General features: G+C 33.6%; 1 protein-coding gene across 4 annotated transcripts in view; it reads right to left on the bottom strand.

Moving 5' to 3' along the window:
• Nucleotides 1–25,631, bottom strand: part of LOC148953014 (cytotoxic granule associated RNA binding protein TIA1-like) — a 316,849-nt gene that overhangs the window by 45,553 nt on the left and 245,665 nt on the right. For all 4 annotated transcript variants that reach the window (XM_089088228.1, XM_089088229.1, XM_089088230.1 and 1 more), the window contains 2 exons: nt 8,974–9,049; nt 700–802 (listed from right to left, as the gene is read on the bottom strand). In XM_089088228.1, the coding sequence (XP_088944354.1) occupies nt 700–802; nt 8,974–9,049 (179 nt within the window). The remainder of the gene's footprint in view (nt 1–699; nt 803–8,973; nt 9,050–25,631) is intronic.

The following is a 25,631-nucleotide window of genomic DNA, read 5'->3' as shown; positions in this document are numbered from 1 at the left end:
CTGAAGATTAATTTTTCTAAGAAACGAGGACACGACACATTTGACGACTCCCACTACAGCTAAATTATTAACTGCAACAATGCTCTGTATATAACCATCCTTATCTCTGTATATAACTATCACTTAGTATAAAGTATAGACTAAATTCTTTCTTATGAAATTTTAGAATGGCGTTAAAAGTCAAAAAACGCAGAAATTACCCCAAATTTGAAAGGCTCCCACCCTAAACACCCTGAATTTTATGCTTAAATTTAACTTCTGAAATATGTTAACCTCATATTTGTAATTAGTGACAACAGAACCTAAATAGCAACTTTGGAGGTAGTCAAACCTCAATTATGAAATGTGTGTTACTGTTTACCCTGCTTTGGCTTGGAATTCGATATTGGGATAACATATTTGTAGTCGACAAGTTCAAAAGCCTTCGAATTCAAATTGTAATGGAGATTGGAAGAATTCCTGAATAATTAAGGATAGATACCATGTTTTGTTTCAAGACACCCATGTTCCAAACTTTGCATTATAAGCCTCCAAACCCAAAAACCTTGAACTTAATGCCATTGTTTATAATTTAGAAAATATAGTTTATTATGATAAGAAAACACATGGAGAGTTTTAAGGTGGAAATTGTGTAGAAAAATACTTCACAAACAAGTTGGTTTGTTGGGACACTGTTTTATTTATATGTTAAGAAAGTACCTTCAGCTTTTGGGGCGGGAGGTTTCCTTGTGGCCCAATTGGTTCGGATTGCTCGACTACCAAGCCACTGACCATTCATGCTAGCAATCGCATTTTCGGCATCCTGAAAAGAAAAAACACATCGACTCCCATTACAAAATGGATTAGACAAATCAATTATAAAAGGAACCCTTTCAGGAAAATAGCTCTAGCTTTCTTTCAAAGAAAGGAGAGACCTTTGACCAATGGACCCCTCAAATGGCGCTCTAGGTTTAAAACACGATGATGTAGAATAGGATAAATAAGGACCGAGAGGGCGAAAGGCAACTTGTAAGGGAGAGAGAGAGAGAGAGAGAGAGAGAGAGAGAGAGAGAGAGAGAGAGAGAGAGAGAGAGAGAGAGAGAGAGAGAGAGAGAGAGAGAGAGAGAGTTTTTTTTCTATAAATCTATTGATAAGTAAATTTTACACAAATCAAGTCGCAAACCACTTGACTCCCCCACCCAACCTTTATTAGTCGTATTTAATTACTATATTTCTCTTCCACTGAGGCATGAATTCTCTTACAACAATATCAAAACTCAGGCAGACCATGTTTGGTTCTCAGTGCAAAAAGCCAATTGCTGATTAGCTGCAAATTTTATTAACATACGATTTCACGCGAAGGTATTTTTTATAAAATCATTGAAGAGGGTTTTGCTGCTTTGTTTTATTGTAATATCCACATATCTGGATTGCGTTGGGGCGGCTCTTGCGAGGCCAAGTGTTTGATATAAAGAGTAAGACAAAAGCGGAGTTTAAACGGTATCTTCGTTTGGTTCGATATAATGGTGCTGAGTTTCCTAAAATTATAACACAATGGAAATAAGTCATTAATACGTCGAAATTGGATTAATTATGGACCAGTGATGTTATCCCAGATTCGTCTTGGCTTGGGCATTATAAAAATATTTTTTGTAAGATTGAGTATAGTGTGCATTGCTTAGTTTCTAAATTTGTGCCACTTGAAGTTTTGCAACGTCATGTTATTCCCGTCTCAACTAAAAGTATTGTTAATTGTATGCTTAAACTTAAGTCTAAATAGAGTGATCTTGATGGGATTAGCGCTCATCATTTACGTTGTGATTGTCCGGCACTACAGTGGTTAGGAATTAGTATTTGTTCTACACTCACTTGTTTGCGACTTCAAGTTCTGAGAGATGTTAAAGAAAAGTTAAAGATCGGATATGCGAAAATTGTACCTAACCGTGGAAAACATTCACGCCGAACTTAAGCTAAAATGTATTCCACATATTGTGACCATTCTGTCTTGTTTTAAGTGGAATGTATTCGTTATTGAATAAGAATGATTTGCGCCAGATCAATATCGTTTATTTTAGATATTGCAATTTTTTACTGTACCTTCCTACTTCATATCGTAATACACCTATTATCGAGAAGTATGGTGCTACCGACATTATCCAATCGTTTGAATTGCTTAGTAATAATTCAACAAGACATGCCTTTATGTCCCTAGGCCCAAACCATAATATTATCCGTGTGTTTTTGTCAGTGATTAAGGTTTAAGTTATCTTTGTTACTGTGTATTTGATTATTTTTTTTCTCCTTTTTAGTGTACTTTACTCCGCTTGTTTTGTATAAAACTGGGTTATAAATAAATTATTAATTATTATTATAAACTGTATTTATAAACTAACCCAATAAGGTCCCCCATGGGTACCACAAAACACAGGATGACTACCCCCGCGTGAAACAAAAAGACGTTTAAAAATTCACAAAAAGAAGAAAATGAATAATGTCCACTTTAATCCTGGTAAAATTTCAAAACTCAGAATTGAAATTCAGAATGAAACAATGGTTGAGTTTCCCTGAGTTCTGAAACTTTAGTTGAGGTATCTTCATGGCCTGTTAATTTAAGCAGATCAACAACAAAAAAGAAGTTATTTTGAACCAGAATCAATGCAACCATATCGTTTTCAAACATTAATTATTTTTGACAAGCTCCGCTTGAGTATTAATTTTAATTTTGTAGTGGTTTCTTTTAGTATCTTTTAGCCATATATTCATTGGCTAAAAGAAACACAATGTGTTGTATAAACTACTTTTAAACATTTCCATATTGTTCCTTAAGGTGTACCAATAACAACTATCTCCCTCAAATTGTAAAAAAAATACACCTTGAATGAAATCAGAATAAAATTTCCAAGAACTCAGAATGAAATTTCAAAATTTCAAATTTAATCCTGGTAAAATTTCTAAATTTCACAATATCAAAACTCAGGCAGACCATGTCTGGTTCTCAGTGCAAAAAGCCAATAGTTGATTAGCTGCAAACTGTATTAATATACGATTTCACACGAAGGTATTGTTCTCAGCACCATTGAAAAGGGTTATGCTGCTTTGTTTTATTGTAATATCCACATAAACTGTATTAATAAACTAACCCAATAAGGTCCCCCATGGGTGCCACCAAACATAGGATGACGGCCCCCGTGTGAAACAAAGACGTTTAAAAATCCACAAAAAGAAGAAAATGCCTAATTGTCCACTTTCATCCTGGTAAAAATTTTCCGGCAGCATCCTTGCCTCCCCCACCTCCACAGAAAAGAAGTGCAGAAACTAGCGAAAGGAAATAAAATCTGATTTGAACTAAAAGGAACGAGAGAGAAAAAATAATTACGAATCATGCCTTAATAAGGGAGACTCCCGAATTCAGTCATTAAAAGTTTTACGCGTCTTTATTTTTAATGGATATTAAAATTTTATCACTAACTGAATAAGAAAACAATTAGCACCATTGACACATAAAAAAGGGAAAGCGAATGAAAGAATTGAACATAAAAGTTTAACAAATCAATAAACGAGCGGCATAAGTTGGCAGATAGATTCATAAGGGAAAAAAGAACATGATTTAGAAACAACCAGTATCCGTATGCAAAATAAAATAAAGAAAAGAGAAATGGAAATGAACAATTTAGGCTAATATACTGTAGGGTGGCGAAAAAAGTGAGGGTTGTGTTAATTTCTTCGATTTTCAGGTTTTAAGGAAGTTCGATAATAAAATATAATTTTGCGAGTCTCAGCATCGGCTGACAGTCTAGAAGAAAAAGGGCCCATTACCAAATTTTCCCAGCACCAAAGGGAGCTTTCGAAGCAATTTTGGTAAAAATTGATAGGGGATCTTAAATGTGTCAATAGCTTGAAAAGATAACAAGAAGCTAGTTTAGAACAAAGGAAACCCATAATCTCTTACTAATTGCAAAGCAAAACGCCGTCTAATAACTGTACGTACAGCATAAATAATATGCATTCTGTATCAACAAAAATTTCAATCAAGGCAGATAGCCCAACAGAAAACTTTCAAAACTTTCAAATTATTCAAGGAGACTTCTATTGAGCTGATTTTTAATGTTTTCCAAGCAGATATACCAGAATATTTCCAGGGACTGCCCTTTCTTAAAATTTAAAAAGAAAACTCTGCTCCATTCAATCAAAGAAACAAAATTCATGCATTTTGATAATGGAAGTCTCATTATATCTCAACATCTCTGCCACCGCCACAAAACAGAAGAAGTTAAATGGTCTTTCTAAGATGTCTAGAAAAATAGGTGTCGGCCTTTAGTTTTATGTCATTTATTCAAATCTCTTATCAAAGCTATACAAGTTATTGCAAGACCGCCAAACCAATTCTGAATAGTTTCGCCACACAAACTAAAAAGCTTGTAATAGACGAGATAGGGCGGTTTTTAAGGTATCAAAGAGCCTTAAAGGGTAACATAGACAACTAAAATAGACAGATCCATGGCACCGCAGATTTTTGCTGTTCTGCAGATGTACTTAAATTTATTTTCAAAATAAATATCAACTTAATCTCATTTTGTTTGCTTATGGTATTCATGCAATAGCCTCTTCCCTGCTGAAGGGGGGGAAGTCATTCAGTGGCCAATTTGAACAAATCCGTAAAGACAGAGCAAAGACGATTCAAAAGGATTTTCATTGGCCTCCTGATTTTGATTTTCTATTATTCATCCGAAGAGATAATGTCTAAGATTTTGAGACGTTTCCTTAAAAGCTTGAAAATTGAATATATTTTCTAGTGTTCTACTTAAGTAAGGACCTAGTTAACTTATCTTCTAGAAAAAAATGTTTATTGTTAGATGGCGAAAAAGTGCATCGTCGTCTTTCTGTACTAATCTTTACTTTGAATATTCGAGCGAACCAATAATGGTTAACAGCCAACCAAGTACATTGAAGACCAATTTTTGAAAATGACTTGGTTTCTCAGATTGGTTTCTGGAAGGTTCTTATTTTTATTTGAAGCAGCGAGGTACATGAATAGGGGGCAGTGAAAATTGGGTTTCAAAAAGGGCGACAGAAATTACATTCGCAAAAAATGACTAAATTCCATGTATCACCAAATATACATAAGAAAAATTAGATTTTTATTTGTCCAATATTTTCTTTGTGCAGATTTTAAAGGATAAATAGACGTATTGCCTGTATTATTACAGGCAATATTATTATACCTTATAAAAACGAAAAAGCAGCTTTGTAGCCTACTTTTCTCGCTGTAGCCTCTTGACGTCATGGCGCCTCAAAACTGTCTCTGACGACTAAAAATACCTAAAAACCTCAGATATTACTGGAATTTCCCATATTCACCCGTAATTCTAACTGTTAAGTTTAATTAAAGCTTATGACATGACCAATAGAATTTGATGGACTTTGAGTAAAAAAAAAACCGAAGGAATTAACATACAAACGTAAAAACATTGGGACGAGGACACTACTACTATTGCTAGTCCTAAGATCTTATTTACAGTATAAAGCCACATGAGGCCAACACCACTGCACACACTCTTCTTACAATCAAATCTATTCAAGGGTTCACTCTTTACTACTACCTTCAATGAAGTTCCAATTTCCATAAATCCTTCTTTTAATCCATTTTTCTCATATCACCGATTTTCTTTTACCGTTTGCACGTGAACAGTTCCAAACATGACTATGGAATTAAACTAATTTTCTTGAGGAAGTTAAAAAAGAGATACAGACCCTCTTTTCAAGATGCTTTCATTTTATATTCCTTTTTGAAAGGATTAAACAGCCAATCAATGAGTAAATATTTTCTTTTGCTATTTTAATCCCCTTTTAGTTTATCTGGAATTTTTGAAGAATGAAAAATGAAGGAATAGCCTTCGGGATACACAAATCCTCTTATATTGGTAAAAGCTTAGAAATCCCGTTTCTTTCCTAGCTAAGATATAAAACAAAGGATGGAATTCTCCGTTTATACACATCAACTGAAAACGGAGGCTAATTTTTTTTCGAAATCTTTTTACAAGATCAGAAGGGGTTGACCTTAAATTAATGCCCGACACACAATAAAGTCACAAAATTCACGGATAAAATAAAGTCACAATAAAGTCACGGATAAAACCAAAATTATGCACAACTACACGGTCGATTATGAATCCCGTTCGTACTTTGTTGAGTTGAAAAATTATAACTTGCAAGTGAAACTTTCAAGCGTCCAAATTATTATTGATCAATCGGAGCCATTTTTGTAAACAAATGCGATAAGTTTTATGTTCCCTGTGAAACATGCGATTTAGCAACAAACCTACTCATTTAACTTGCACTATTGGCCTTGTGCACTATGTATCATTGGAAATATTAGTTCCAGATCTGTACGTTTACCAAGGCAGAATTATAATATTACTCAGACTTTTTATGAGAGACTGATGTAAATTTGCTGAATAAATAGGAACATTTTTGCTTTTTGACTCCTTTTTGTTTCAGCAACTTTCAATCCAGTTTCTACGTTTTTCTAATAATAAACAAGAAAAGAAACAAGAGAAGCACATGCGATTCTAAAACCTATACTCGGTAGTTAGATAAAGCTGAATCTCCACTATCAAACGATAGCACAATAGTAGTTTTGTGTTGATTTAAGTGAAACCCCTGCAGAAAAATAATGTGAAAAATGTTCACAGGGAAAATAAACTATACGGCATATTTTTTTTAAATTAGAAGCTTTGAATAACAGTTTTCCAATCTCAATGACGGATCTGATAAAAGATAAAAATCTTAGCGTCAGCAGGCAATAATGGAAAATAAATTATTATTGCTATAGAAAGCATAGCATCAGCAGGCAATAACTGAAAATAAATGACTATTGTTACAAACTTTTTAGACCAACTTCTTGCCATTTTAATTTTCCGCTTCTAGTACAAGTAGTAGTACTACTACTAATAACTCACCACAGCACCAAGCCGCCTGAGACCAGCACCGCTATGCACACTCCTCCTCCATTCCATTCTATTCAAAGCCTCCCTCTTTACTCCCTCCAGGAAGTTTCCATTTTCCCTTAAATCTTTCGTTACGACTCTCACCCCAACCGAGGACGACCTGGTCTCCATTTAGCCCTAGACGGTTGTAATAAAAGGACAATATTTGGCAATCTAGTACAAGTGTGACGTTATAATCAAAGAAAAACACGCAGTACTGGTAAATCTTGATTGTATTTATCGTTTTTTACTATGTGGCTCGAACATTAGTATTATATGGAATTGAAACACTGGTTTTAGACTATTATTTTATAAACTTGGTCAAAACTGCTAGGCTATCTAAAACACTCGTCGACTTTTTATGCTGAATCCGAAAATGGAATTTGAACTATTCCATCAACTACAATGTTTGCACAATACTTTTCTAAAACTTATTTTTTATTTCCTAATTTGGCTATTCTGGATATGTATAAAAAAGAAAAAAAAAATGCCAAAGAACACTTTTCTGATGCTTTCTTTTTTATGCTGAATTAAAAAATGATGCGTAAATTTTTTTAACACCCAGCTTTTGCTAAGACTACTTTTGAATTTTACCTTTGTCTGGAAAGTCGCCTTCTAAAAACTGGTACAAAAAAACTATTAGCGCTATATCACACATCAAACTACATTTGATGAATTTTCAGAAGGTTTATAACGATTTCTGTTGTTGTTCTACACCACCCACATTCTACAAAAAGACAAAATTTTAAAAAGATAGAGGGGTAAAGTGGGGGTGGAGTTTGCAATACCAACAGCACCTCCTTTTATCTGCTATGATGTATGCCTACTTGACACAAAATTAATCAGTCACTAAAAATCTTTCCTCTCTTTTGTGAGTAGAAATTGGCAAGGGCCTGCGAACCTTTGGTTTTTTTTTTTCTGTTTTTGTTGACTTTTCATCTCAAAGCAATAATCCGTGTAAAAAGTTGATGGATTTTTGAAGTTCCACATCACAGACTCAATCTAAATGAGTTTTATCTACTATAAAAGCTTTGATTCACAAGAGGGACATGGACCATAGAAAAGGTGTAACCACACCCCCTTAAAATGACCAAAATTACTCAAGGGAAATTTCCCTCATGCTGGGACAACAGTTCTATTAGGAGAACAATAAGTGCATTTGTAATAAAAGCAAATGCATTTTCCAGTTAATATAGCGTCAAATAGAGAGGCAAAAGAGTATAATACATTAATGGCCAGACATACGATGTGTTATTGGCAAAAAAAGTAATTAATAGTAAATTATTTAGTAATAAAAAATAGGTAGATTAGTAATAAGTAAATTAAATAGTAAATTAATAGTAAAAAATAGTAATTAACAAAAACTGGGCTGATCTGTTAAATTAAATTCGACAAAGCTTTCCCTCAAGAATGAAAAATATGATTGTACTAGTGGAAATTTATACTTTAAGAATAGTTTTGACACAGGTCCAACTTACGGATATTTGATAGTAGATGTAAATAAGTGATGGCAAAATAAAGCTTCATCTTTAATATGGGAATACATTTCAACAGAAAAGATGATGGCATTAACTTTCTTGATTCGAACGATGAGTTCTTACGTTTCTGTTCCAAATATTCTAAGAAAAGGACTTGTTAGACTAAGTAAAGAGTACAGCCACCAGCAATCCCCGGCGCTGCATCAAAATAATCCCCGGCGTTCTAATCTCAATTTTCTTTAAATCGAAGAAGTTTCGGCACATTAGATGTGCCAATTTCTATCTTTTCCAAAAACTTTTGACATTTTTCGACATACAAAGTGCACCCACTACGACCGTATTTTAGTATCTAAAAACCGTATAACATTAAAAAAACAACCACAAGGTAAATTAAAACTAGCTTATAATAGAACCATAGTCAAAAATAGAGAGATGGAAGAAAGCAAAAGTAGAAAGTTGGAAAGAGTTGAGAGGGGGAGGGTTGGCAATTCAAGCAACCAATAACTACAACTAATGTAAATGATACGTACCGTTTTCTTAACAAAAGAAACAAATCCATAGCCCTTGGATTTCATAGTTTGGGGATCTCGAACTACCCGACAATCGCTGGAAGAAAAAAACACTTTTTAGATTATAATCTTGTTATTTAGTTTACCCCATAAGAATACGTACAATAAAGGACAAATTTATCAGTTAATTACTGGGGAGAGGGATACTGACACAATTTCAATTAAGGCTGGAATCTTGCTTGGTCCTTTCTTTCCATAGTAGGCTACATAATTTTAGTTTCGCAATGAGAATTAGATAGTAATTTTAACGGCAATCTAAGGCAAGCTTCTAATAGAAATAAATAAACAGGGCAAAGCTCAAAGCCATCACTCCCTTTCTAATTTTTTTTTCTTTAGAAGTAAATATATACAAAAAAAAATTATTCTAGTTTGATCCTGGAATATAAATATTTTATTCTAATGGAATGCATATAGAATGAAAAAAAACCTCAAACAACGAAATCAAAAGGATTTGATACTGAATATATATATACTGAATAATAATACTGAATATACTGCTTATATTCAGTATTATAGCGCAGATTCAGCAATTACTCAAATATTTTCAGCTGAATATGATACCTCAGCTAAAACGAGACGTTGGACTAACATTTTGAATGCATCTGCGCTAAAAAGGTTGGAAAGCTCATGAAAATTTATTTCATTTCCATTATATATCCTAGAATAAGGTCAATAGCGAAAGTTTTAGAATATTATCTCTAAATTCCCTGATGTGAATTATTAATAAGCACTTATTATCAAAACCTCAAACTTTTCTTTCAAGAGAGCTGTGGAATTCATTTTGCAATGACACTGATTGTTTTCAACAAAGTTTTAGAATCAGTTCAATCACAGATACTTTCCACGGATTTACCTAACTTCAGGTGATAGAAATCCAACTCTATCCATGCTACTATGGCGAAATGAATGACCGAACTGCTATTACAAAGATAGATTTAGTTTTGCTAGTGTATTCTTTTTAATGCATCTCGAAGATAATACCTTCCTATTGAAAAAAAAGGAAAGTTAATTGAGCTGTTAATATCTTAAAGAAAAAGGAAAAGGACCTGCTAGGCTTAAGGAATAAAATAATTAAATGACACAGATCATCTAAACAAAAAACTGACATATTAAAATGTTAACTGATAATGCTTCCATAACTTTAACTGATATATTATTTATAACAGATTAACTGATATATTAAATTTTAAAATGCAGGGTCACAACAAAGTCTAGCTATGGACGATGGACATTCTAGTGGAGCCATCTATCAGAGTCGAATATAAATATCTATTTATTTCTCTAAGAGGTATATCTCAGGAAATTCTAACTTTTGATAATGATCATTTTCAGTGGTGCCATTACAGTTCAGTTCAGCACCACTGCTAAGCTCGCACAATCTGTTCCTTTTCTGTTCAAAATTTATGAGAAAAATACACAAATAAAAAATGGGCTTGGTGAACACCATATAATTATAGACAATTTGCCGCTAATTTTAACAATTGTTATCTTTTTGGATATACACAGATTTCGAAAGAATAGGTACTGCACTTGTAGGGAACTCAAAGGTGGCTCTCTGAAGATAACAAATGCCAAGACTAGAAGGGAGACTTTCAGCAAGGTTGAAACGCCCCAAAAAGCTACATATTCCGTAAGTTTGATCAAAGCTTTTTTTGATTTTATATGACAACAAAGCCCCAATAAAATCCTATAGACAATACAATCGCAAGTGCTGTTATTTCGCCTCTTTACAGAACATCTCCTTTCACAAAATTCAGTTTTTTAAGACTTCAGTTACTCCATAAAATAAAACCTGATTATCTTTTTTTGGGCGATTAAATATCAATCTAATCAGAAACCGGGTCACGCGGGGTAATCTATGATAGACAAGATACATTGACCGTATACATAGTTCTAAATTATGCAAATATTCCTTTCGATCTATACACTTTAGCCCACGAGGAAAATTTCCTGAAACATTTTCTAAGGCCTTAGATTAATCGGCTCAATGATTCTCTCAAAGAAATTTGAATATTTGAATTTTTGGCGCGTCGAAATAATGTATCCGGGCAAATGAAATAGATTGCCATGGGGATAGAATTATTTCCTTTGAAACAAAACAGCTCATTGATGATAAATCTTAATGGCTCCGAGTTGGAGTCTATTTTTTAGAGTCTTAATCAAATGAAGAGTCTTCATCAATTTTTTTTATTTGATTCTCTGAAACTAAACTGGAAAATTATCTAAGACAGGATGAATGCTTAATTTAGTATGTGATTTATAGCGAACGATATAATTCAAATCCAACGATACAGATGAAAATCGGAAACATTAGTCTTAAGAAACTCATAGTCAACTATTTTTCCTTTCATATAAGTATCAGGATCAATAATATGTTTCAATGCAACAATATAAGAAAATCACAAGTAAAGTGAATCATAACCAGGCATGAAATTGAAATTTGCAAAATGAGATGCACTATCTGAATGAAGACGTACAAAACTGTCTGAAATGAGGATGTAAAAGCTTCTAAACATAACACAAGCAGACAAAGGAGGACATAATTATATTGCTAATACATCAAAAATTTGCAATCTCTCCACTTTTTTTTGGCTCAGCCAACATCAGGTCGATTGCGAACAGTGAAAACCTCGTAATATGCGTGTTGGTCAAGCTATTACAGCCAGATGATAATATACACAGTTTATAGAATTATCCAGTAAGTTTATCGCAGATCATTTCTGGTCTTCATTCTCGGTGCGAACAAAAAGCTCCTCCCACTTATTTCGGCATTAGCGGGTTAATCTGTTTCCGTCAATCAATGAGAAATGGTTACAAAGTGCATTATTCGTAATAGCAGGTTTCCACTTGTTTCGCGTCCAAGAGAAATCTGACTTGTCTACCCGTGAAAAGAGCTAATGCCGCTTATGTTTATATCTGCAAAAACGTTCTCTGGAGCACTCTCACCTTGGTCCTGGTTTTTATAATGGGTGAGATAGGGAATGATCATACTGCTAATTCTATAAACTGTGATAATATACGACCAGACATCGACCTAGTTTTTCAGCTTTTGTATTCAAACTGTACTTGTAGTGCTTATGAATCAGCATGATACACTAAATTCATTGTAGCGTCTGCTAATCTTTCCGTCATTTCCCCTATTGTAAGAACATCCTCCTTAAAAACATTAATAAAAATTGGGCACTGTTCTATTAACCGGACTCTTTTTATATCTCAATCTCGAGACGCGTTGAAAAACCCGTTTTTCAACGGGATGATACAAGACACCGCTGTAGAGAAATACAATGTATAGCGTGGTTTTAATTGCGTATACGATATTTAAAGTGTTTTTTTCGGGGTTTTGGGGAAGAGGGAAAGGAACCTAGGTTAGGTTACGTATTTAATATATGCTATGCTCCCCCCCCCCCCAATGTGCAAATATATAGCCCAAATTTGTTTCTAAACTATTATATAGTCATCCTATTTTATTTCATTAGCATTAACCAAACTAGCACTATATAAAAGAGTCCGGTTAATAGAACAGTACCTAAAATTGTTTATCTGGAGCTTTTTGTCAAATAAGCTTTAAAAATATTTTTCATTTCTATCAAACCGTTTAACAAGAAAATGAAAACCCGAACGTTTTAAGACAAAGATTACACGCTGCTGTTCGCAATATTTAGAAGAAGTTTTCCAAATCAGAAAGAATCGCTAAACAGGGACTGAAATCTGTTTTTATCCTGTAGATACAAGTTCGTATATCCCAAAGTATAGCATGTAGATAAATTATGACTGCGCCATTGGATTCAACGTTTCAAGATTGTGGGAGGTTCGTTCTCAGCACAGATCCACATTTAGGGCAGGTATGAACAAAGTTCCAGAGCTACCAGTAGCAGAATTCAACAGAATTCCAAAAGCTGCCGACACTTTAGCAGCACAACTTGCGTTTTGACAGCTTTTCTTTTAAGCCAAAATTTATTTTCATATGTAAAAATGGTATTTTCAAACAAAATCTGAAATATTTTTGTCTGAAACACAGAACCTCCCACAAAATTGTGGGAGATTCATCCTCAGCACATAACCATATTTAGTGTATATACTAGGTTTGGACACAACTTCCAAAATAATCTTAGATGCTATTTATATGCTCCAAAGAAAAAAAGAAAGCAAGTCCAATCTCTTTCTTTACACCCTTTAGGACTTCACAATGTCAAAGGAAAATTAAGATGCATGCCAAGTTCAATAGCACTCATACACATTTGTAAAGATTATTATTATTATTTACATAATAATAAATTATTTTATATAATATGTAATTATTTATATAAGAATCCACAAAGTTGTCTGTGACAACAGCGGTTTTAAATTGGCCCCAATAAAGCCACGACAGCCAAAAGTCATTAACATTTAAATAGTTGTACTAGAATATATTTTTATTGTCCATATTCTATTACTACGTAAATCCAACAATCCCCAGAAAACCGACTTATATCGTTCTAGCTTCTAAGTTATTTGTCACTAAATATACAAGATGTCTTAAACAACAACAATAATAAATATACATATTCTGAAATTGCCTTAGTTTACCCAAGGAAGACATATTAATCACAGGTTAATTGTGATTTAGGATTCTATTTCATATCAATAGTAACGCAAAATTAAGAGTAATGTTTTAATCTTTTCATTTTTTTCATTTCACGCGATTTTCATCCATACGAACTGTACCCAACAATTTGACCTTGCTCTATGCTGGACAGGTGCCTAATCTCTTCTTTTTGTAATCTGCTTTTTGTGAATAAAGTCTAGCTCCATACATAAATTCGGATTCGGAGCTTAGAAAATGGGATTTACTTTTTCATTATGTAAAAATTTCTGTAAATGAATACCGATTGTAAAGAAGAATTAATAAAAAAAGAGCTGCGGAGAATTCGGAGCTACTCATAGTTCGATTCCAGACTAAAATAGTTTTTTTAATGCTACTCTTACTTCCATGGTCAAATCCAGGAATTTTCGCTGGAGATGGCAAGGGGGTTTAATAAATGAATATCTTCTCGTGGACTTCGTCTAGCACTGTCCTAGGTCCTAGCTCCAGACTCAGAGGGTAATGGGAAACAATACGGTCCTGCCCACTGTTATGATGGTCCTCGATAAAAAATGACGAACTTCGAGGTTCGTCATCACCTCGTGACCCTTCTGTCCATTTATCGGAATTCCGACTTCATTAGGATTACATGGTAAATACCTTTAACATTTTGCATGAATAAAGCTGTTTTCTGAAACTAATACGCATTGGAAATAACCGAGGAATCATCTAAATTATTTCAAATATATGCCATAGTCGATCCATCGTTTCCCTAGTCATAACAATAATAGAAAAAGGAACAGTCTTATTCCTACTCCTCTGAAAATCCCCAATCACACTCAGCCTTAGTTTAAGCAATTTAAATGCTTTCCAAACAAGTAGCAACGGAATGGCGGAACTCTTGCAAATGATGTTGGGGAGAACACGGGGTTCTCGTAATCGCTGGTATTTGGAGAATATTCAAAAGCTCAAATTTTATATATATATATATATATATATATATATATATATATATATATATATATACATATATACATAAAATGTTCCAGTTAGGCAAATTATTTCCTTTTTCTGTATTTCATTCATCGCCATTTCTAACTACTAAAAAAATCCTGTTAAAATATTTACACAACAAAGCTGCCTAAACTAAGGTTATTTGTGATGTAAAATTTTGTTCCAAATGTAAATTCATATCTGATGCTGAGAAGAATAGTGCTATTTTATTTATTTTCATGTCTCCTCTGGGAGATTGTTAGCTTTTCCAGACCTTGGCATTTATCAAGGGAAAATATGCAAAACCAATAGGATCCACCAACACCGAAGGCATATTTTAGAAAAGGGGGTCTCCCCTGTCATTCTGTATCAAGTTTTATGAAAAGCCAATACATTATTGGAAAGGTTTCGAATGCATTGGGATAAGTATTCAATTTTTAAAGAAACCTTTAACAGAACAAAAGCTACAAATCTCTGAAAATGGGAAACTTTCAGCTTGGAGATATTGACTTTTTGTCAATAACGGGACGGTTTCGCACATAAAAACGAGAAGAGGTTGGTTAAAAATAAAACAATTTTATAGCCATTGCAAATGCCCCTTTTTCCCTTCAGCCTGCGACGCTGATTGTTTTTACAGTTAAAATTGGTGAAACACAATCAATTTTTATTTTGAGCCTATGATATTCAATTTCTGCATAAACCATGATGAGAAAAGAGGCTGATGGTTTGATTATCTCAGCACTCGCTGTAAAGAGGTACTATGCAAGCATACCTACAAAGAGGTGGAGAACATGAACTTTACCCAATAAGACCCATTCGAAGTTCCTCCCAGAATTTTCTCTTGCCAAAAACACGTTAGAATGCGCAAAAACCGTAGCATTTGCGCCTAAAAATGTACAATCAGACCTCCTTGGAAAAGCTCTTTCTTAAATGTAGGTCACATTATGCAGAGTATATTTCTTCTGCGAATTAGGCGGCAAATCAATAGGAAAAGTGATGGTGATTTAAACCCGTAGAAGCCTTAGAGCGCAAAAATAAACCCTCTCTTATACTTCCATTTTTGCGAATTTCAAGGGGTATTCTTTCTTCTGTGAAAGCACGAGTACGTTTGGATATGGATTCTAGCCAATTATATAAAAGTCTCCGAGGATCAAGCGTTGTATTTCAGAATCCTCAGATATATATTCCCCATCCATTACTTAAATTTGTCTCTACCACATTTATTTCAAACCTTCTCTTTTAAAAACCATTAGAGTATCCCTCTTTGGCTGAATAATGTATATCCATCCAACAGTAAATTCGTTTCCAAATACAATCAGATGAGTCGAAAGGTCCACAGACCAATTGATCTCTAATCTTCGGTGTCTCTCTCTCCCTCCAATAATTGAATTTTGGTCGCCATTAGAAGAAACCGATGGACATTTATTGGTTCAAGCTTTTTCGGTTCCGTGTTATTTATTTACTCCCCTCTTCTTTTTATTGCTGTGCAAAAACAATGAACTTATCAAAATGACACTGGACAGCTACACGACCTCCTCCAGTAAATCCGAGTTTATAAAAGTACGACAACGATTAGTAACACATACCAGTATGTACGCCGAGGGAATTAACAGAAGATATCCAGTATAGCCTATACCTGATGTAGCAGTATATTATCTTGCATAACATCACCTGACACCATTAGGTAATGGTCTCCGAACCCATCAAAACAGAAATCATTTCAGTTAGCCGTTGTTAGGTGCTTTGAGCAAAAACACAGAACACAATAAAAAAAAGGAACAGTTTGCAATGTTGGGGAGGTACCAACCGATTCTAACCGCTACGATTGGGATATAAACAATGGGAAGGCGTCATAACATCTAACTGTCAGGAGCACTACGTCAGGACATCAACAAAATCCCCCACAACATCGACAAAAAAAATCCGTCAGAACCACTAACCGTCAAAACATCTAAAATTTAAAACTTTATTTTTTGAGGGTTTAGGGGGGAAAAGGTTCCTAGGTTAGGTTACTTATTTAATATATGCTATGCTTTACCCCCACCCCTTGATGCGCAAATATATAGCCGAAATTTGTTCCTAAACTATTATATACTTATTACTATTATATAAAACTTATAATAAATTTTTTTTAGATGTTCTGACGGTTAGTGGTTCTGACGGATTCATTTTAGACGTTATGACGTTTAGTGCTTGTGACGGTTAGTCGAAATGGCAGCACCCCATTGAGAACCAACAATTCCTTTTAAACAAATAAAGTACGTTCTTTATATTATAGGCTTCTTCGTCCTTAATCTTCCCACGAGTAAAACCAAAGTTTTCTAGTCGGATATTGCAAAACAATCATCTGGCTACTATGGTAAGAGAAACATCGATTTAAGGCGTGCAGCATCCAAAGAACATGATCAATGAATGGACTTAAAATTTAGCCCTTTCAAAAAAGAGCGGAGGGGATTCCATTAGGTATTTGCTGGTAAAACTGAACCATGTCTCTCGTAGAAAACCGACTGACAAGGATTACTAACTCATAATAAAAAAAAAAAAGACAAAAAAGACAAAACACATTGTGAGAAAAGGATGGAAAACAATACTGCCTTTTAGTAAAATAAACGAAAGCATATTGTCCCATTTGTAAGGCAGAAAAAATTGAGATTCGCCCAATCCTTTTGTTCCCCTGACGGTGATTACCTAAGAAAATGTAAATGCCATAACAAAGGACCTAATGCTCCTTTATCTACAGGTAAATGCGGAGCATAAATATACATATATATATATATATATATATATATATATATATATATATATATATATATATATATATACATTCCATTTCGATTTTTACTTTTAAAATAAACGTTGAAAAAACGACCCATATGCTACTTCTAAATGGTTATTTCAGTAATTGTTGTTACCTTATTGAACCTTTTTTTTTTTTTTTTTTTACTCAACAGGTCCATGTTAAAGTGACTAAAATAATAGGGTGATGTACCTAGATTGAGGAGCAGGAACTTGAAAGGTATTTTAGTTGGAATTTGCAACAATTCTGAGGCACCGAGAAAACGTTTAATTCGGCTATCTAACTCCGTCCTAGGTAGACTGATTTTTGAATTACATATTTTATTTTTAAAGTACCAATAACATTGAAAAGCAGGTGTGATTGTTTTTTGTTTTTTATTGGTGTGATTTTGACTGTTTGAGGTGTGATTGAAATGAGGTGTGAGGTGTGAAAATGAGGTGAACTTGAAAATTATATAAAAAAAAGAAAAAAGTGATTTATCTGTTTCAAGTCATCTATAGTCGTGGATGCCAAAAAAAAAAAAAAAAAAAAAAAAACGCTGGTGAAAAATCGAAAAAAAAATATCAAAAAAATACGGTACCCAGCAGCTGAAGAAGTTCTAGCTATCTCTGGGAATCAACAGTTTGTTAGTGTTTGAATTTTCACGGACGAAGGTCATTGTCAAACCTGCCTAATCATTTTTAATTATTTATCATCAAGGGTCCAACGTGTCAACTCCTGACAAAAATGTGATATTACCCCCAAAAATTCATAATAAAAAAAACAAACGCATTTTTAAGATATAAAAGACCTAAAAGGGGTCTTTTTTTATATATCATTGGTACTTCAAACTCATTGTAAAGTCCAACCTCGACTGTAAACAGGCTAGGAGAACTACAAGATGGGTATTTGAAACTAGATGCCTTGTTTGCAAACATCCTGCAGTTCATTTTAAATCATTGTATGTCTTTAGGATTTACTGCCTCACAAGCCAACCAAAATAAACACTTCCGACTCCAACTATACTGGGAGTATTTGAAATCTAAACCAACTCAATATAATAAATAAATTTATATTGAATAATAGATACAAGAGCTAGAGCAACTGGCATTTCAACTGCATCCAAATCCTTATGTCACTCCAGCTACAAGTTTAGGAAGCTTGAAGAAAAGATCTTAAAGATTTTTAATTTGCCAAGTTGCAAAAGTAGCATTCCCTGTAAATATTGAACAAAATTTTTGCCAATAGATAAACCAGGTCCTTAATATTAAAGCTCCAAACTATCTCAAGTTGAAAATTAATAAGACCTCCGCTTTCAGAAAGATACCTCAACATCGACACAATCCCCTTTCAATATTGGGATGACACAAAGCTTAGAAAATCTTCAAATTTATCTCTAATGCACCATTAGAAGGATCGACAACAGCCAACAGATATATTTCCAAGGATGGGGAATGATGCTAACTCAATTTCCTAAAGTACATCGGAGGCTAATTTCCCTTAGCTAATAATTATAATTCAGGTCACCAATTTCCCTAATGCATCCAAAATAAAACAAAGTCAAAAACCCAGATCAATGAATCAATAGCTTTGTAAATAATGAAATACCTTCATTGTATGTACTTAAGTAAAAAAAAAGAAGAAGGAAAAGGAAGTTTATTAAAAAGACAGAATAAACGTGCAAGAGTTTGACAGGCCGTATATAATAGGATCAGCAACAAAAAGAAAAAAATCAACGGGAAAACGTGCAGGACACGTTTTCTTCAATTTAAACAGACGGATGTAAGAGAAAAAGAGACAGATATATTGAAAGAAAGAAGGAGAGAGAATGGAAGAGAAATAAAGCTGGGGACACGACTTTCAGTCTGACACTCATGACACGTTATCCGCGTTCCCATGTGAAGAAAAATAATTCATTGTTAGAATTTTCTATAAAAAAGCAAACATGGTGCAGGACAAAAGTAGTCATGATCTTGCCCACACCAACCCCCCTAGAAGTAAAATAGGAAATTTTTTAACTGGCGGTCCCAGAGTCTTTCAAAAATAGTTAGCTCTCCTCCCCCAAAACACCCAAAATCTAATATGAAACGTTTTAGTATTTGTTTCTTTCCTAGACAGCAATTAATTTAACCTTTTTATTTATTTTTTTTATAGTGTCCGTAAATTTCGTCACGACGACTTTTTCAAATAGATGCATAAACAGTTACAGTACAATCAGTATATACTATGATTATATTCTTTTAGCACCAAAATGGATATTTCAAGGCCAAGAAACAAACTCAATTCCATAAAGTCTATTAAACCGAAAAAAAAGCCAACAAGGATCTATTCACTAGGGTTTCCCTGGCGTAAGTGACACTTGTATAAATTCAATAAAGACCCCAAGTGTCCTAACCGAGGACCTCGATAAAAACCTATACGAATCCAATTATAGTAGACGTCGCTTTGAACTTCTAACCTGTCACAATTAGTTTGCCATAAGGGAAAAATCAATAGGCGATTTATTGTCACATTTCATCGGACAGAAAATTCAACATCACTTCTGTCATCGACGTCACTCAAAGGCCAAGGGAATAAGAGAACTCAGCCGTCCTAAATCAAAACATGTTCTGTATCTTTTCAGTTTTTAGTTGGAACTACTGTCATTATCTTGACAATGGTCAAAGGACGTTATATTTCGTGATAAAAACCCGCGATTTATGCAATCTACGATAAAGCAGCAGAACAAAACATTTTTAAGTGTTTTTATATATATTTTTTTTACTAATGTTAATTGATCAGTTCTTTGGTCACGGAATATTTTTTTTCTTTTTGAGATAATCTAAATACAACAAGGACATTTACTATTATTATTTTTAATCAGAATACCTTTTTTTGTAAATACTTCTAAGAATGAAAAAATCAAAATAGGATATTTTGTAAAAATTTAAAATTTTTATGTAGATTGAAAATTAAATATGTTCAATGTAGAAAACAGTAAATTTAAGAGGGTGGACTATAGATATCCGTTTAGCCAAAAGTGTCAGGCCCTCTGGACTACTAAGGCAACTTGCAGTTGGCCTTAGCGGTCCCCTGTACGTTTGCTTTTCATTTTTCCCAGTTCAAAACACAAGACCAACACAAGTTCAAGCAAATTTGTCACTATATATTAATATGAGCAGTATATAACTGGCAATGATAGTCATGACGGTGCATCTGAAAGGATATGGCATCAAAGTACACTGGCTGTCATCCTAAATGCCTCAACGTCCTAAACCTGCCTAACATGCCGCACACAACAAGCGTCCCACATGTGGAAACAGTGCGAATCATGTGGCGTGGGTGTAATGTGGCGTGGCGGGACATGGCTCATGACCACAGAACATAGTGAAAGAATGCCTTACGGCAAAAGTAGAGAAAATTCCTTACGGCAAAAGTACAAAGAATGCCTTACGGCAGAATTGGACCAGAAGACGAATTATGACTGGTTTCGCTTATCCTCCATACAACAAATACTCCTCAGTAGATGAGGTCTATGGGTAAAGCCTTAATAACGAATTTATTTTGTCACTTTAACCCTCAATTGCAAAATGGCATGACATATAATTTTGTTTTGGCCTCAACGAGATTGTGTTTCGACCCGGAATAAATACAACTAGGGTATCTGATTTTTCAATAAATTAAAAAACCAAAATAGTAAATATAGCTAAATATATTCACTATAGTCATGTAAGCTCCATGCATTAACCTGACAATTCCTGAATCAGAAACACTAAACAAAATTATTAGTAAAAAGAACCCCAGATGACCAATGTAAAGAAAGTATCTGCCATTAGTTGTTTGTTAGGCGAATTCGCTAAAATACTCATTATGAAAAGCAGTAGAAAATTGAGGTAAGAAAGCACAACTGAACATTTGGGAAGTAGACTAAAATTTCACCGTCATTTCTGCCTTCAGCATTTCTCGAAAAGATTCGACAAAATTTAAAGAAAAAAAAGTTAAAAACAAATACGACCATACAGGATAAAAAAAAAAAAAAAAAAAACACTACAGGCAAAATGAAGCTTTCAGGAATCGCACCTAAAAGCTCCAACTTCGTTGACGACAATGAAGGTAAATCTTTATTTTGAAAAGAAAAGAGGACAGCAACTTCTTGTATATAGATTTGTTGTGATTGCTTTCCCTAGTAAAACACCTTAACAAAGGGGCAAATACCTACAAAATAATAAAGGCGAGGGGGAGAATCGTCATAAAGGGAAGATAAATATGAACCACGGAGGAATTCCTGAAATTTGTTTCCGACTTGCCCTGAGAAATGTTGGAAGAACCCCGAAAAAATTTGGCAGGCATAATTAAGCATAGCACTTTTTTTGTGCACTAGATTTCTCCTCTCTTGAATGAGATTTTCTGAAGCCTAAAGAGTTCCCTAAAAAATTTTACCCCTACGATTTCACGACACTATACCAAAAACTCAACTTTGAAGTCATTGGAAAGTCAAGCAAATGAAGTCAGTTTCATCGAATTATTTTGAACAAAATAAAAATATAACATCCCAAAAATCCGCCAAGAATAGGACATGCAATAAAATTAAATTCTGAGCTCCCATCTGGTTCATTGTTGGCAGTCATTTTCACCTTTGTATAAATAAACATCATCCCACCCACCATTGAAAATTCTACACTGATTGTTCTTTGACAATAGAAATGAGCTGAAGTGTGAAAATGCGGAAATCAATGGTCAAGTCTCAATCTATTTTCTTCCTTTTTTTATTGGGTTTCGAAGATTTTTAGGATTGAATTGACAAATGCTTTTCACATTCATGCATTTTTTACGGACTATTTATCTAGTTTACATTGGCTATATGTTAAGGAATTGTTCGTTACACTTAAATTAATGACTGAAGTTAAAAGAGTATTAGAATAACGAATATTCTCTCGAAAGTTAAATTTTATCTCCTCAATTTCACTCGATATATCTCGTGGGTAAAAATTTAGAAATATCACCAGACTTATTCGTCCATTCTTGACGAATCACTCAATTTTTTCAATTAACAAAAAAAAAGAAGAAAAAAAAGAATCAATATCAGCACATATCAGTAACAACACAAGAGTCCAGGACTCTTAAAAACTAAGATTCTGTGTGGGTATAAAAAGATGACCTTGCATGAAACTAATCTCTATCTTTCCCGATGATTAAATAAAAAAAAACAAGTTTTTTCAACTGAAAGTAAGGAGCAACATTAAAAGTTAAACCGAACAGAAGTTATTCCTTATATGAAGGGGTGGGCACCCTAAACTACACCTTACTCTTTAATATTATTTTTTTTAGTGATTTAAAAATATCGTCGTCTTGTTCTAATTAACAGGTCCTTGTCATTCTTAAAGAATTGGGACCAAATTCAAACTTTAGCGTAAAGAGCGAGGTGTTGAGGAGGGTACAACCCCCCTCACATACGTAATAATTTATTTTTCTTTAAGTTTTAATGTTGATCCTTACTTTCAGTTGAAAAGCTCATTTTTTTAATTTAATTTCTGATCGTTTTTTAAATAATGCCAGGAAATCTAGCCCCACCTCCACGGAGATACCCCCTCCCCACGGAAATATCCTCTAGAAAATTCAATCACGGTGAAAATTTACCCCGGACAATTACTCTTAACCAGTCCACGCGTAAAATTGAGACGAAAAAGAGAAAGCAACACATACTCGCAGTGTACAATTTCCCCTGACAAGTTTACTCCCTGGAAACTTCCCTTCTCATGGAAAATCTCACAACTTCCATCCCTAAAAAGGGATCAAATGCACCGAGTATGGCGAGAATTTTTTCGAGAAATTGAAGTCACAGCTTTTTAGCAATGGATACGACTTGGACACAGACTAGGTCAAATCGGCCTTCTTACGGCTCAAAAATACATATCTATCAAATATTGCACAAAACAATTTCTTTTATCCTGAATCTTACATTTAATCATAAAGCACAAAATTCATCTGAAGAAGAAAACAGAAGCTAAAACGAATTTAGAAAACTTTTGAAAATTGATAACTTTTAAGTTGTTTTTATAGCCTTTTCCCGATCGGCTAAATCCTTGAAAGTCAATAAGACGACCGAAAAAAACTTCGGGAATCGAAACAGCTATTATCTACAATCGAACTTCGGAAAAAGTTTGACAATACGTGCTTTGGATTTAGCCCGGGTTCTTTGCAAATAAATTAACGTCCCCTCTCACCCTTATCGAAAAAGTAGAAAAGTTTCCAGTCTCCAGAGAAGTTTTTTTTACAAGAAGTTTTCTCGCGGAAATGTACTTATCATTCGACGTTTCAGTTAACCAATTAATAGAAATTCTACAAAAGTTCGGAAAAAAAAGTTACATCTTCAGAGTTTCATTTCTACCTGGGCAAGAATAAACCAATTATGAACAGAAAATTTGATGAATGCCTTTGATGGAAGGGAAGCTCTATTTAAAGTCCCACTAATCTATACAAGCACTAAATGAAATAGAGCGGAAGAATGAAAAAGATCCCCCCGGACTTTTTTTTTTTATAAAAGTAGCACAGCTAATCCATCCTATTTTCAATAAATATTCAAAAATGATCAAAGTTGAGCCCTATAAAGAAATTGAACTTTTTCTGCATTATTAGTAGAAATAGAAATTTTCTTTGAAATCTATCAAATTCAGGAGTTATTAGTTTTTTTCATCAGAAAAAATTAACTAGCTTGGCAAAACATATCGGTCTTTTCGTACTATACTGATTTAACTTCCGCCATTCTAATTACAATTTGTAAACGTTGGACATGCCGAGATTTTCTCCCTCCCAACTCTGTAATAAAACTTTTCGGCGTCCAAGAAAAAAGCATCAAGTTTTGCTAGAAGGAAATGTCAGAATCCAACATATTTCCTGGAAGCAAAAGGAAGTGCAGTTAATATAGATTGGTGAAGTTAAGACACTATACGCAATTTTTAAGTTTTATCAGATTGAATGTAAGCGATTTTTTCTTGGGTAGAAGGATATGTAAAGGAGACATTTTTAATCCAACATATTTCCTGGAGACAAAAGAAAGGGCAGTTAATATAGATTAGTTAAGTTAAGACACTATACGCAATTTTTAAGTTTTATCCAATTGAATGTAAGCGATATTTTCTTGGGTAGAAGGATATGTACAGGAGACATTTTTGTAAAATAAGTTAACCGATTAAAACTCAGTAAATGATTTTTTTTTGTGTATGGGGGGGATGTTAAATTTAAAATGTTAGTTAATGTTATATATATATATATATATATATATATATATATATATATATATATATATATATATATATATATATATATATATATATATATATATATATATATATATATATATATATATATATATATATATAGTGAAAGGAAATGTAGGCAAATTATATGAGAAACATATAAAGGTAACAAATTTATTTTGTAAAAAAAGAAAAAGGAAGAGGAAACGAGGAAAGGAGTAAAAACGAAGGATATATTCGGGACAATTCTAAAGCTTTGGTTCATTAAAGCTTGTTAGAAAAAACGGCATGTACAATGACGAGTGAAAAGCCAGTTTTCTTGTCACACAAATAAAAACAAAAAATACATCGCTAAAACAAAAATAAAAATAACTTAGTATTTACTATTTCTTTATTAAATCAAAATAAAAAAAATGTGAAAAAAATCCAGTAAAAAAAATCAGGATTTTCCTTTAGAAGAGGACAGTTTTCAAAAAAGAAAGAATATTTCAGTTGAGATGGTTCTGGAGCTATGCTCGACTCGCGACCACTCACATAGCTTGACTGGCAGCAATTGGATGTTTCGTCAAAATTTATCTCTAACATTTATAGAAAATGTTCTTTTCTTGCTATCCCCCACATACTGCCTCTGAAGTGTATCAATAATTTAAAAAGAAGAAAAAGAATGGTTTTATATGGGTTGAAAAGTACCGAGTCGATCCTTTATTTTTTTTTTGGTTTTGACTTCGATTCTAAATGAGTACAAAACCACAATTTAAACCAGACAAATTAATAAAAGGCTATACATATTTTTAAATGCATAATGCTACTATTGCTCTCTGTTTTTTTAATCCCCTAACTTCAGGAATTCATTATTCCAATGAGAAAGATCTCAACTTTCTATAACGATCAATATTGATTCAACTTTCCATTCTCTTAAAAAGAAAAGCTTTGTCAAAACAACATTATCAGCTTTCAGCGATTTAATTAGGATTTTCACCTTCAATGGATTCTCAAACACCCACCCGTGTGGCAGAATGAATCTTTCAAAAATGGTTGAAATCCCACCCAGATT

Source organism: Artemia sp. Qi Xiang Cuo, chromosome 4 (genome assembly GCF_049724085.1).
Source record: "Artemia sp. Qi Xiang Cuo chromosome 4, ASM4972408v1, whole genome shotgun sequence".
In the NCBI taxonomy this organism is placed as follows: Eukaryota; Metazoa; Arthropoda; class Branchiopoda; order Anostraca; family Artemiidae; genus Artemia; species Artemia sp. Qi Xiang Cuo.
Note: the sequence above shows the minus strand (reverse complement) of the source record. Positions and strands in the feature narration are given on the sequence as shown.